A 13684-nucleotide genomic window follows, 5' to 3' on the forward strand; every position below is an offset into this window, starting at 1 on the left:
CTAAGCCAGAATGGAGCTGTGTGTAGTGCGATAGCCACTTCCTTACATGTTTTACCATGTCACCTCTGTTTTAGTCCCTTCTTTTTATATGTTTTTAATTCCCCAATTATATAATTTATTAGAGGATATATTTAGACGGCATTAATGTCTGGCATTTTCTCTCCCCCCCTCTTTGATATACAATTTTGTGTATGATTCAGGCCCAGGATTTTAACTACATTTTTGCCCTGTATGATTACTACGTTGCACAATGCAAAATCTTGCAGCAGGATGTGGATGCTATAATAACCATCATCTGCATCAATCAACGGCCCCGGGGCTGGTATATCAGCAGTGGACATCAGCATGGACTAGCGTGACTGTATATAGGGCGCTGGATGCGGCACTACCAGGAAGGAATAGCTGTCAGTATACAAAGGTGCTTTCTAATACAGATCTAATACCACTATAATGAAGCTTAAATCGGGCAATCATTTGTAGGTCTATGAGTGGTGGAAGGTAATGCGCTATTAAAACCCATCCAAAGAGCGGTCTGTGACAGACAAGCCACAATATCTGTTCCTTCTGAAAAAACAAAGCATGATCCCGTCATATATTGAAATATCGGCATATCCATACCGTTCCGTACTGACCCTGAGCAGTCTAGCAGTCTAGTTGGAGGGAAGAGACCCCAATAATCCTCCATAATAACAATCTCTTACCTCTAATTCCTTCTGCCTGACGAGTTGCTCATCCAACAGGTTTTTGTTGCAAGACTCCAAATTTAAAATTTCATCCTAGATGAACAATAAAAACAAGAAGAATGAGTAGATATTCACACAATGGCAGGAAGAGTCATAGAATGGTAGAGTTGGAAGGGACCTCCTGGGTCATCGTGTCCAACCCCCTGCTCAATGCAAGACTCACTAAACCATCTCAGACAGATGTCCGTCCAGCCTCTGTTTGAAGACTTCCATTGAAGGAGAACACACCACCTCTCGTGGCAGCCTGTTCCACTCATTGATCACCCTCATACACAAAAACAAAGTGAAAAACCCCCAATAGTGTTCCTGAAAGAGGTGACACTGGTCAGACAACTCTCACCTCAGAAGATTTGATGTCTTGTTTAATCTCTTCCACTTCATTATTCAGTTCGTTGACATATGTAAAAAGTGAGTACATTTTCATGTCGTTCAGCATATATCGCTTTGCCATCTTGTCGAGGTCTACATCCTGTTGTCCAAATATATGTCTTAGCCTCTCACAGATGGAGTTGTAGTTGTCAATGATTCCCTGGTTGTGCTTTTTCACTTCTTCAAGTCTTTTTCCTACAAAAAGATGTACAGTTAATTACTGAGCCAAGGCCTAGCATTGTATTGGCCTATTGGTCATTTTCAGTATTTTTCTCAATATTTTTCAGGCCTGTCTGAGATCTCTACTTGTAGAGTGGAGTTATAGGATCTACCAGAGGGGCACAGCAGCTGATATTTTATGCACTCTTAGTTTGGCTGGCCCTATAAAAGTAACCGCAGCGTCAGTTGTCCCATAATTACAACTTATCACCTATTCCGTTGCTTTATGAGGCAGCGATGCACTGCTGTTCTCATGATCATGTGGGCAGATGATAATCAGTGATTTGAAGACAACATTTTAGAGGTTGTTCTTTTGGAATACAAAAATGTAAATAACCAAAGAAGATTTCATTAAAAATACATTCCGAATTACTTCTAAAAAGCAAATCACACTCATTTTATCATACTCATTTTTAGAATTAAAATGGGCGCTGTTTTTTATAATGACAGAAACTTGTCCTAGAATGTTAAAAAAAAACTAGCCCTGGATAAAAAGCGCTTTCTGATTGCAAGTGTTGATGAGATAGCTCTGCAAGGAAGGACTGAGACATTTTTTTCTTGCACAAAGAACTGTCTCTCTACAAATGTCATAGGTGCGAATGGTCCCTTAAATACTCAAAGAGAAAGAAACGTGTAGGGCGCAACGAGGGAGAGTGCAGGGCTTTTGATCCAGGGCTTGACATGGACTGCCTTTATCTGGGCGGGAGCTTTATGGGAATGGGATGTCAGATCCCATTAGCCCAATATAGGAATCTATAGGGTGATTCACTCTTTTTTTGTCTGAACCTTATTGACCAAAACAAAGAACCAAAGTGTCCTGGCTCCCGTCCATACTTGGCGTAACATCTGTATGGGTGACAACGTTCCTTTGTCTAGATCTCTATATACACAATGAGTTACAGTATATGATGATGAAGGGATGTTTCACTGTCTAAGAACATTAACCACATTGAAAATAGTTGACCACTGTCTCTATTATTTGTTATTACATTCATGTTAGGACTGTTAGACCACTGTCTTATTTACCTTATATGATGGCTCATTACAGCTTATGAGTTTATGATCAATGAATTTCTTTGGTGTCCTACCTGGATCACTGTCCGGGAATCTCATGATACAATATGATCAAGGCCACATGGGTCATTGAATGGGTCACTATCCTCTTAGTAGATTGATTCCAGGTGTGATTTTGTTCAATTCACATCTCAGGATTGGACTTTCATGACCTGTTTTCTGACCCTATGTTTCTATCAGCGTTTGATTATAAGATTAGACACTTTTGTATTCACCTTGTTTGAGATAGTATTTTGTTTATAGGCAGCATTTTTGTATTTTAAACAATTTAGTAAAAGTTATGTTTTATTCTACCTCTCACTACCTCATGACCTCACGCTGTCTTCATATTTGACCGTGAGTTGCAGTGTTAGGCCGGGGTCAGACTAGCGTATGGCATCCGATGCGATATGCTAATGACCCTCGGCTCCTGCTCTGCTGCGAGCGGGATCCGAGTGTCATGCTACTGTGCTCCGAGGCTCTCGCACAGAGAGGATAGGAGCACAGCTGCGGAGGAGGCGGAGAAATTAATTCCTCCATCTCCTTCATTCCCGGGGTCAGTGTATATTGCACAACACTCAGATGATAACCGAGTGATGTGCGCTGTGTGACTCGCACCCACAGGCTTATATGGGTGCGAGTGCGCTGAGACTCGGCCGAGTGTTGGTGACGAACGCAGCATGCGGTGATTTCTCTCGCCCATTGAATACGGCCAAGAAAAAAAGCGCTGCTGTGAGCGGCCCCACAGATGAAGACTGGTTCGAGTACTATGCAATGTTTTATCGCACAGCACTCGTCCGTATTCATCTCTAGTGTGACCCCGGCTTTATGGTGGTATGCACTCCACCTTTTTTGCTGTGTTCTCTCAGGTTTTTATATAAATCAATCAAACATATGACGGACTATGCCTAACTTTACCTTGTCTCATTTTTTGCAGCTCCCTTTCCTTTGAAGAGCGATCAAACAATTTTGTTTCATTAAATTGCTGTTGCTTCTTCAGATGGTCGAGATATCTGTTAAGCTCTTCAATCTTTATATCATATTTTTTAGACTCTTTTTCTGCTGCGTCTTTAATGGTCAGGACATCTGTCTGGATATCAGTTCTATAAGATTATGACATAACACTTATTAGTTTGATAATTTAGTCCCACAAGTGCTGCGATTATAGTGATGGTGAAGTTCAGAAATACAAAGTTGAAAGGGGATCAAGATTACTAGTGCTGTTCACCTGGGAAAATAGCCCAGACTTGGTGGATAGCTTTCCTGTTCTCAAAGGTTTTGCACAGTGGTGCACACTCCAGGTTGAAGGCTTCATGACCATGGAGTCTGCGCTAGTCTGCAAAACCCATGGGCATAGAAAAGCTACCAATGGAGTCCAGGCTATTTTTCAAGGCTATCAGTGCAAGTAATGTTATTCCCCTTTCCACTATCCATTCAATTATTCATCGTATCAACATGGACAAATCGGAATTAGACCCAGAGCAGCGGTCTCCATACTGTGTAAGGCCCCCTTCACTTGTCTACTTAAACGAACATAGCAAGAGACAATCCGTTTTTACTTTCTGGGTGGTTTTCTGTTGGCCATATGTACTTGTGTGCCATCCATGTGTACTTGTGTACCATCCGGGTCCTGTCCGTATGCCATCTGTGTGACATGTACCGGAATAAAATGCATTCTGGAAATTATTGTGTTTTATGTGTTAAAAATGTGTAAAGATAATAGATAGATACTAAATAGATAAACAGATAGATAAGCAGATAAATAGATTGATAGAAAAATATATATATATCCATCAGATATATAATTTCACAATCCCACAACAAATTATCAAATTGAATCCTTTAGTGCTTTGCATATGGAGTTCATTGTACAGTTTTGTATTAACCTAATAAATATATAAAAACAACGTGGGGTCGACCCCATTTTAGATAGCCAGCAAATGTAAAGCAGACAGCAAAGAGCTTTTATTATCAGGCTGGAAAGGTCCATAGTTATTGGTCCCTCCACAGTCTAAAAATATCAGCCACAACCGCCCCAAAAGTGGAGCATCACATGAGATGCCCTATTTCTGGTGGTTCGCCTTGACTCTTCCCGATGCCCTGGTGCATTGGAAATTGGGCTAATGGTGCTTGGGGTTGTTGTCAGGTGAGAATTGTCCAAAAACACACCTGACATGAAAACATGGTGCTGGTAATAGAGAGGTGTCTATCATACACCCCCATTACTGACCCAGGAAAAAAGGAAACACACACAAAAAAATTCTTTATGGAAATAAACACTCCGAGACATTTTCCCTGGTTCAACACTTTAAAAAAAATGTTCCCATGCAAGTCTGACGAAGTCCAGTGAATCCTCCGTACAAACCTATGTATCCTCGTTCTGACGCTCCATAGGCTTTGCAAACGTCCACTTCTAGGTACGCAGTGTTGTGCGAGACCCGGTGATTCTGAAGAGTGGTGATGTCAGTAACATTCTCCTGTGAGGGTGAATGAGTGACAGTGTCTCTGTTTTATTTCTCTGTGTTTTGTGTATATGTTCTTTTCAGGTTTCTCTTCGCTGAACTATGTCTGATATGGTGGACTACGTTGCACCGCGTGGGATTTTTAAAAAAATGTAATAAAACGGTGAACCAGGGAAAGTGTCGGAGTGTTTATTTAAATAAAGTATTTATTTTTTGTTTCTTTTTAATTCCTGGGTTAGTAATGGGGGTGTCTGATAGACAACTCTCCATTGCTAACACCAGGGCTTGATGTCAGCTGTGTTTTTGGACAATTCACAGCGATATCAACCCCAAGCCCCATTACCCTGATTGCCACCAGAGAATCAGGAAGAGCCAAGACGAAGGCAAAACGCCAAAATTGGAGTATCTCGTGTGATGCGCCACTTCTGGGGTGGATGTGTGATAGTATTTTTAGGCAGGGAAGGAATCAAGAATCATGGACGTTCCTAGCCTGAAAATATCAGCTCAAAGCTGACTGCTTTACCCAACGTGTTTTTTTTTCCATTTATTTAATTATTTATTAGGTTAATACAAAGCTGTACAATAAACACTACATGCAAGGCACTAAAGGGTGCAATTTTATGTTTCATGGGGATATGAAATTATACATATGACGGATATCTATCTATCTATTATCTTTGCACATCTTTAACACATAAAAAACAGTATTTTGAATTCTGCATTCTATTCCAGTACATGTCACATGGACCCATAGACTTTTATTGGTCTATGTCATCTGAGCTGCCAGTACAAAATGGACATGTCTGCATGTGCGTAACACAGATGTGAGCAGCCACATAGGTTATAATGGGTACATGTGGATACGTGTCTCCGGTAAGTATGAAAATGGATGCCACACGTACCGGAAACACATACATGTGAAGGGGGCCTTAGTCATGCTCCAGCTCAGGTTAACTCTTATAAAGACAGTGTTACGAACAACAATTCTTTTTAAGATCTTACACATGAGCTCGCGCTATGTGTCTTTTGTCTTTTCTATTTTCCATCATGAGCACTGTGAGACACCAGGCCACCCGCCCTGCTGGTGCATTGTCGCTGTGATGGTGGTTAGCGCACAACTCCGCTCCTTTAAGGCGATAAAACTTAGTACTCACTAAGGGTCGCCGTGACGTGGCAGTGGGCGCCATACAGTCTGATCAGCATGTTAAGCTAAGAACCTAGCGGCATTAGATCAATGTATGATTTTTTGGAGGTGCTGTCCATGCTTTTTCTTTAGCAGAAACAGGTCACTTACTTTTCATTATGCATGGACGTGATCCTCTCTTGCATGTTCTCGGTGAGGGCCTTCTGATGGGTAATCTTCTGGTGCATTTTATCAATCAGGTACTGATATTTTGCTTTCTTGAAGCGCAGATGGTTAATACTCTCCTTGAGTTTTTCATTTTCAGTTTTGATCACATTAAAAGTTTGAGTAACCTGTGTTAAGATACATCACAATATTCTAAATGATTGTTCACACTTTATGAATAACCAAAAGTTTGGTCTCAAAAGTAAGGTTTTTCCCATATATTGTTGAGTTTGCTGGCCTTAAACTCTATCCGCATTTCTTAATTTGCTTCTGTTAGAGGAGCTTTCCAGATACATCACATACATTGTACACCTCGGACAACAGCATCAAACATATGGCATATAGTGCAATACATAAGCCTTTAGCTCCCATTGTAAAAAATGGTATACTGTGCAGTGTCCATTTTTCTGCCATGTTCCTAGATGTGGGATAGCGGAATCTGGTACTCTTTTCCGTATGGACTTGTAATGTGACTTCATAGAACTAGCGTTAACATAGCTTTAACAATTAATACATAACACTGGGTGACATGGAAAGAAATAGCCACAGCACATACGACATACATCATAAATGCAATTTCTTTTCTGAGGAGATACTGGATGGCCTGACACCAATGGACAGCACCAGAATAAATACTAAGTCACAGAGCTTCAACTCAGGGTGGACTAATGTCATGGTGCTGTCAGCTCTACTAATTTCTGTTCCCCGGGAACCGTCCCAGCAGGAACTAAACCATAACTCAATAATGAAGGGTCAACATATCTATGTAATTCTCCATTAACCAAGGCCATCCTCGACCTCTTCATCTCCTGCTGCTATGACATGATATTAAACAACCAAAGACCATCACATTACCGCCAGAATTTATATGATAGCAGAAGAAAAGGGGCATAACATAAGGACTGATGGTTCACTGTTCCTCGATCCACAAGGTAAGATGAAGATCCACAGTTCCTCCTTTTCTTTTTAAGGTACCTCAGATACCCCCACCCCCTTTCACATAACTTCCTATGCGTTCCTAAACAGAATCCCATCCCAAGCGACCTAAACTCAAACCCCACGCTCCCTAACTTTCTTTTGTGGATATACAAAAATAACTATTAATCCTTTCCTAGCTAAAATAGCTATTAACCTTTTTCTTGCCTCTTCCTTTAAATCCCTGTGATGTCCGGGCCTACACTTTAGCTATGTCCGTTGCAGCCCTATCTAGGGCGTAATATATTTAGACTACATTAAACACTATATTGTTGGGATTCACTCTCTCTGGTAGGCATTAACCATTAGGAGTTAGGTAGCATTCACACAGACAATGAAGCTTTGGTCTCCCTCAGCTACAGTTCACATTTTGGCTTATCACTCACCAGCAGCACGCTTGACTCTGCTTCACCCAGCAGATTGAGCCTCCCTCAGGAGACTGACACTCCATGAAGCTACTTCCTTTTTTTTTTTAGCAAAACCCCACAGGTGTATCTAAACAGACACTGCAGAGCTGGGATTTAAACCTGTCCTTCCCAGCTATGCTATATATAGACAAGGGTTGTAGAGGTTATGGGATTGCCAGACAGCCCTTGGTGTAGGCAGAGCAGACCATATGCTGGGAGTACAGTGTGAGAAGAGAAGGGATACATACGTGTTGCAGTTCATTTTCCAGCTGAACAGTACGTCCTTGTGAGGTTTTAGTGTTGGACATTGCCTTTTTCTGTTGTACAATTTCTTCTTCTTTTTCCTTTATCTGTAATAAATTATCATAAATTAGAGTTAGCATGTCGCATTTGGCCTGTGAATAGGTGATTACTGGTTGTTAAATAAAGGTGACACGTGCCAGAGACATTTGCCAAAGCAAAGTGTGTTCATTTGGGAAAGAGGGCACATTCTCTTTTATATTAATGTGCCCTCTCCTTCCACTGTTCATGTAAAGCTTCTTGTAGCCTCCCGTCCATCCATTATAGCCTTACTGCTGCAATGTTTCGGTGTCCAGTATCTGCCCCTAAAAACTCCCTTCCTGCAGAATGTGGGCACATTGACGCATGCCGAACGCAGCCGTTAAACGACCGCTGATCGGCTGATGCAGGCCAATTGGTCACTTAGCAGCCTGTTTAGACCACACTTCTACATGAACAGAACAATAGTTCGATCGTTCTGTGTACATACAGTATAACATCATTATAAAAGTAGCACATGTCCTGTTTGCACAGCATGGTATGATGCCCAAAACAGTAATTTTACAGTTTACCTAAAATTCATTGTAAATAACAAACGAGTAGAGTTGAGCGATACCGTCCGATACTTCAAAGTATCGTATCGGATGGTATCGGCCGATCTTTAAAAAAAGTATCGGTATCGCCGATTCCGATACCGGAAGTCCCATTCAAGTCTATGGGACTTCCGGTATCGGAATAAGAAAAACCCTTTCCTGCCCTTGTACAGCCTCTCTGGTGTCTGTACGGGCCTTTCGGGGGGCTGTGCCGGCCTGCCAGGGGGTCTGTGCAGGCTCCGGTGGTCTGTGCCGGCCTGCCGGTGGTCTGTGCAGGCTCCGGGGGGCTGTGCCGGCCTGCCGGGGGGCTGTGCCGGCCTGCCGGGGGGCTGTGCCGGCCTGCCGGGGGGCTGTGCAGGCTCCGGGGGGCTGTGCCGGCCTGCCGGGGGGCTGTGCCGGCCTGCCGGGGGGCTGTGCCGGCCTGCCGGTGGTCTGTGCAGGCTCCGGGGGTCTGTGCAGGCATCGTCCGATGGGACTACAAGTCCCATCGGGCGATGCCTGCTACCATGACAGTGATTGACACATTAGCCAATGATGGGACAGTAGTAGTCCCATCATCCGGCTAATGTGTTAAATGTAAAAAAAAAAAAAAAAAAAAAAAATTACATGCTACATACATACAACATGCATACTACATACATGCTACATTCATACTACATACTACATACATGCTACATTCATACTACATAAATACTACATGCAACATACATACTACATATATACTACATGCATGCTACATACATACTGCATGCTACATACATACCACATATATACTACATACATACTACATGCATGCTACATGCATGCTACATGCTACATACATAACACATATATACTACATGCATGCTACATACATACTACATGCTACATACTACATATATACTACATGCATGCTACATACTACATGCTACATACATACTACATATATACTACATGCATGCTACATACATACTGCATGCTACATGCATGCTACATACATACTACATACATACTACATGCTACATACATACTACATATATACTACATACATACTACATACATACTACATGCATGCTACATGCATGCTACATACATACCACATACATAACACATATATACTACATTCATGCTACATACATACTACATGCTACATACATACCATATACATACTACATGCATGCTACATACATACTACATGCATGCTACATACATACTACATGCTACATACATACTACATACATACTACATGCTACATACATACTACATATATACTACATGCATGCTACATACTACATGCTACATACATACTACATATATACTACATGCATGCTACATACATACTACATGCATGCTACATACATACTACATGCTACATACATACCACATACATACTACATATATACTACATGCATGCTACATACATACTGCATGCTACATGCATGCTACATACATACTACATACATACTACATGCTACATACATACCACATATATACTACATACATACAATACATTCATACAATACATACATAGACATACAGTACATATAACATAGAGTAACATACTTACCAATACTTGTCACATTGTTCCCCGAAGCCATTGTCTTTTCCGGAATAAATATTAACATAACAAACCACAAAAATACTCACCCACGATCCGAAGCAGTCCACGAGTGTGTCCCACGACGATCTTGGGTAGAGAACTGCAGCATCAGATGATGCTGCCGTTCTCTACGGGCTGCAGGAATCCAATGACGGAAGGTAGGTATCCTTCCGCACTGTATTCCTCCGCCACTTAAAAAAAAAAAAAGTCCCTAGTCTCACTTTATGCCATTGCTGTGTGGGAAATTCCCACGCAGCAATGGCATAAAGTGAGACTAGGGACTTTTTTTTTTTTAAGTGGCGGAGGAATACAGTGCGGAAGGATACCTACCTTCCGTCATTGGATTCCTGCAGCCCGTAGAGAACGGCAGCATCATCTGATGCTGCAGTTCTCTACCCAAGATCGTCGTGGGACACACTCGTGGACTGCTTCGGATCGTGGGTGAGTATTTTTGTGGTTTGTTATGTTAATATTTATTCCGGAAAAGACAATGGCTTCGGGGAACAATGTGACAAGTATTGGTAAGTATGTTACTCTATGTTATATGTACTGTATGTCTATGTATGTATTGTATGAATGTATTGTATGTATGTAGTATATATGTGGTATGTATGTAGCATGTAGTATGTATGTAGTATGTATGTAGCATGCATGTAGCATGTAGTATGTATGTAGCATGCATGTAGTATATATGTAGTATGTATGTAGCATGCATGTAGTATATATGTAGCATGTATGTAGTATGTATGTGGTATGTATGTAGCATGTAGTATGTATGTAGCATGCATGTAGTATATATGTAGTATGTATGTAGCATGTAGTATGTATGTAGTATGTATGTGGTATGTATGTAGCATGTAGTATGTATGTAGCATGCATGTAGTATATATGTAGTATGTATGTAGCATGTAGTATGTATGTAGTATGTATGTAGTATGTATGTGGTATGTATGTAGCATGTAGTATGTATGTAGCATGCATGTAGTATATATGTAGTATGTAGTATGTATGTAGTATGTATGTGGTATGTATGTAGCATGTAGTATGTATGTAGCATGCATGTAGCATGCATGTAGTATGTATGTAGCATGCATGTAGTATGTATGTAGCATGCATGTAGTATGTATGTAGTATGTATGTAGTATGTATGTAGCATGCAGTATGTATGTAGCATGTATGTAGTATATATGTAGTATGTATGTAGCATGCATGTAGTATGTATGTAGCATGTAGTATGTATGTAGCATGCATGTAGTATGTATGTAGCATGTATGTAGTATGTATGTAGTATATATGTAGTATGTATGTAGCATGTAGTATGTATGTAGCATGCATGTAGTATGTATGTAGTATTTTTTTTTTTTTTTTTTTTTAACATTTAACACATTAGCCGGATGATGGGACTACTACTGTCCCATCATTGGCTAATGTGTCAATCACTGTCATGGTAGCAGGCATCGCCCGATGGGACTTGTAGTCCCATCGGACGATGCTTGCACAGACCCCCGGACATCAGCACAGCCCCCCGGCAGGCCGGTACAGACCCCGGGCAGTCCACACAGCCCCCCGGCAGGCCGGCACAGCCCCCCGGCAGGCCGGCAGAGACCCCCGGAAGGCCCGAAATGACGGCGCATCATGATGCGCACACACCGCGCATCATGATGACGTCAGGCCGTCAATCAACTGAACTTCCGATTCCGATGCCGAATTCCGATATTGAAAAAATATCGGAAGTCGGTATCGGAATTCCGATACTTGCGGTATCGGAATGCTCAACACTACAAACGAGTGTTTTGATCATTCGTTGGGTGATCAGGAGCCTGTTTAGATGGGCCAATAATCAGGTACACTAGTTATACGATCGTTGGCCTGCCTCAAAACAGTGTTTTGCTTGCTTGTAATGTGTTCTGTATCTATGTGTGTTACGTTTGCTGTGACATGTATAAGTTTGGGCACCCCTGATCAAAATTACTGTTACTGTGAACAATTAAGCAAGTTGGAGATGAAATGATCTCTAAAAGGGCTAAAGTTAAAGATGACACATTGTATTTCAGGCAAATATATATATATTTTCACATTTTACATTTTAAAATTACAAAGTGGAAAACGGGCTGATGCAAAAGTTTTAGTTCCCTGCATGGCTAGTACCTAGTAGCACCCCCTTTTGCAAGTATCACAGTTGGTAAACGTATTTTGTAGCCAGCCAAGAGTCTTTCAATTCTTGTTTGAGGGATTTTCATCCATTCTTCCTTGGAAAATTCTTCCAGTTCTGTGAGATTCCTGGGTCGTCCTGCATGCACTGCTATTTTGAGGTCTAGCCACAGATTTTCATTGATGTTCAGATCCGGGGACTGTGAGGGCAATTGTAAAACTGTCAGCTTGCGCCTTTTGAGGTAGTCTCTTGCGCCTTTTGATGTGTGTTTAGGATCATTATCCATTGGTAGAGGCCATCCTCTTTTCAACTTCAGTTTTTTTTTTACAGATGATGTTATGATCTAGAATTTGTTGAAATTTCATTTAATCCATTTTTCCCTCTATCCATGAAATGTTCCCTGTGCTATTGGCTACAATACAGCCCCAAAGCATGATTGATCCACCCCATGCTTAATGGCTGGTGAGATGTTATTTTCCTGAATTTCTGTGCCTTTTTTTCCACACATACCTTTGATCATTATGGCCAAAAAGTACTATTTTAACCGGTCCACAGGACTGGTTTCCAAAATGCATCAGGCTTGCTTAGATGTTCTTTTGCATACTTATGGTGAGGACGCAGGAGAGGTTTTCTTCTGATGACTCTTCCATGAAGTTCATATTTGTGCCGCTGTCTCAGAAAGGTAGAACAAAGTACCACAACTCCAGATTCTGATATATATTTCAAAGGTCTTTTGCAGTCAAACGGGGATCTGATTTGCCTGATTTGATTTAGCTTGGTCTTCCAGACCTTATCCTAACCTCCACTACTCCTCTTAACTGCCATTTCTTAAAGGGTATCTGTCACCAGTTTTGTGATTTAGTAGCTAAAAATATCGCCCTATTCAGTGTCAGATATGCATTCCCTACACCCTTACAGAACCCCCTGACTCCCCTTGTATACTCATGAAAACGTTTTTTAATGTCTCCCGCTCTGTATGGTAATCTTCTCAATCCGGTCCAAAGGGCGTGGTTTGGGGACTCTACATCACTCCCATTGGCTGTTGCTCGCTGTCCTACTGCATGGATAACACCTGTTGCGCCGTGTGACATCTTGCGCCTGCTCAGAAATAATACGTTTCGCGCCTGCGCAATACACTTTGCTCAACTGTGGGCAAAGCCGAAAAACAGAAATGTGCATGCGCTGGCAAATGTAGTTCCTGTTCATGTTATGTTTAATAACATTTTGAACTGAGGAAAGGGCAACTTGAAAACGCTTTGTTATCTTCTTATAGCCTTCTCCTGCTTTGTGGGCCTCCACCATTTTCAGAGTACTAGGCAGCTGCGTAGAAGGACCCATGGCTGCTGTTTTTGGCACAAGGTTAGAGGAGGTTGGGTTTTTATAAAGATGGGAAACTTGAATCACCTGCCCTTTGCTAACGATGATAGCAAACAAGCCATAACCCTAACAAGCTAATTAAGGTCTGAAACCTTGGTCAAAGTTATTTGAGCACACACATCTCCACG

General features: G+C 41.5%; 1 protein-coding gene across 10 annotated transcripts in view; it reads right to left on the reverse strand.

The window, feature by feature from the left end:
• The window catches only part of LOC141080387 (uncharacterized), a 382167-nt gene that overhangs the window by 82946 nt on the left and 285537 nt on the right, over positions 1-13684 (reverse strand). For all 10 annotated transcript variants that reach the window (XM_073565553.1, XM_073565554.1, XM_073565552.1 and 7 more), the window contains 5 exons: positions 7825-7926; positions 6141-6322; positions 3303-3487; positions 1084-1307; positions 702-776 (listed from right to left, as the gene is read on the reverse strand). In XM_073565553.1, coding sequence (XP_073421654.1) covers positions 702-776; positions 1084-1307; positions 3303-3487; positions 6141-6322; positions 7825-7926 — 768 coding nt within the window. The remainder of the gene's footprint in view (positions 1-701; positions 777-1083; positions 1308-3302; positions 3488-6140; positions 6323-7824; positions 7927-13684) is intronic.

This window comes from Dendrobates tinctorius, unplaced genomic scaffold (genome assembly GCF_039654945.1).
Source record: "Dendrobates tinctorius isolate UK_male_01 unplaced genomic scaffold, ASM3965494v1 ptg000016l, whole genome shotgun sequence".
In the NCBI taxonomy this organism is placed as follows: Eukaryota; Metazoa; Chordata; class Amphibia; order Anura; family Dendrobatidae; genus Dendrobates; species Dendrobates tinctorius.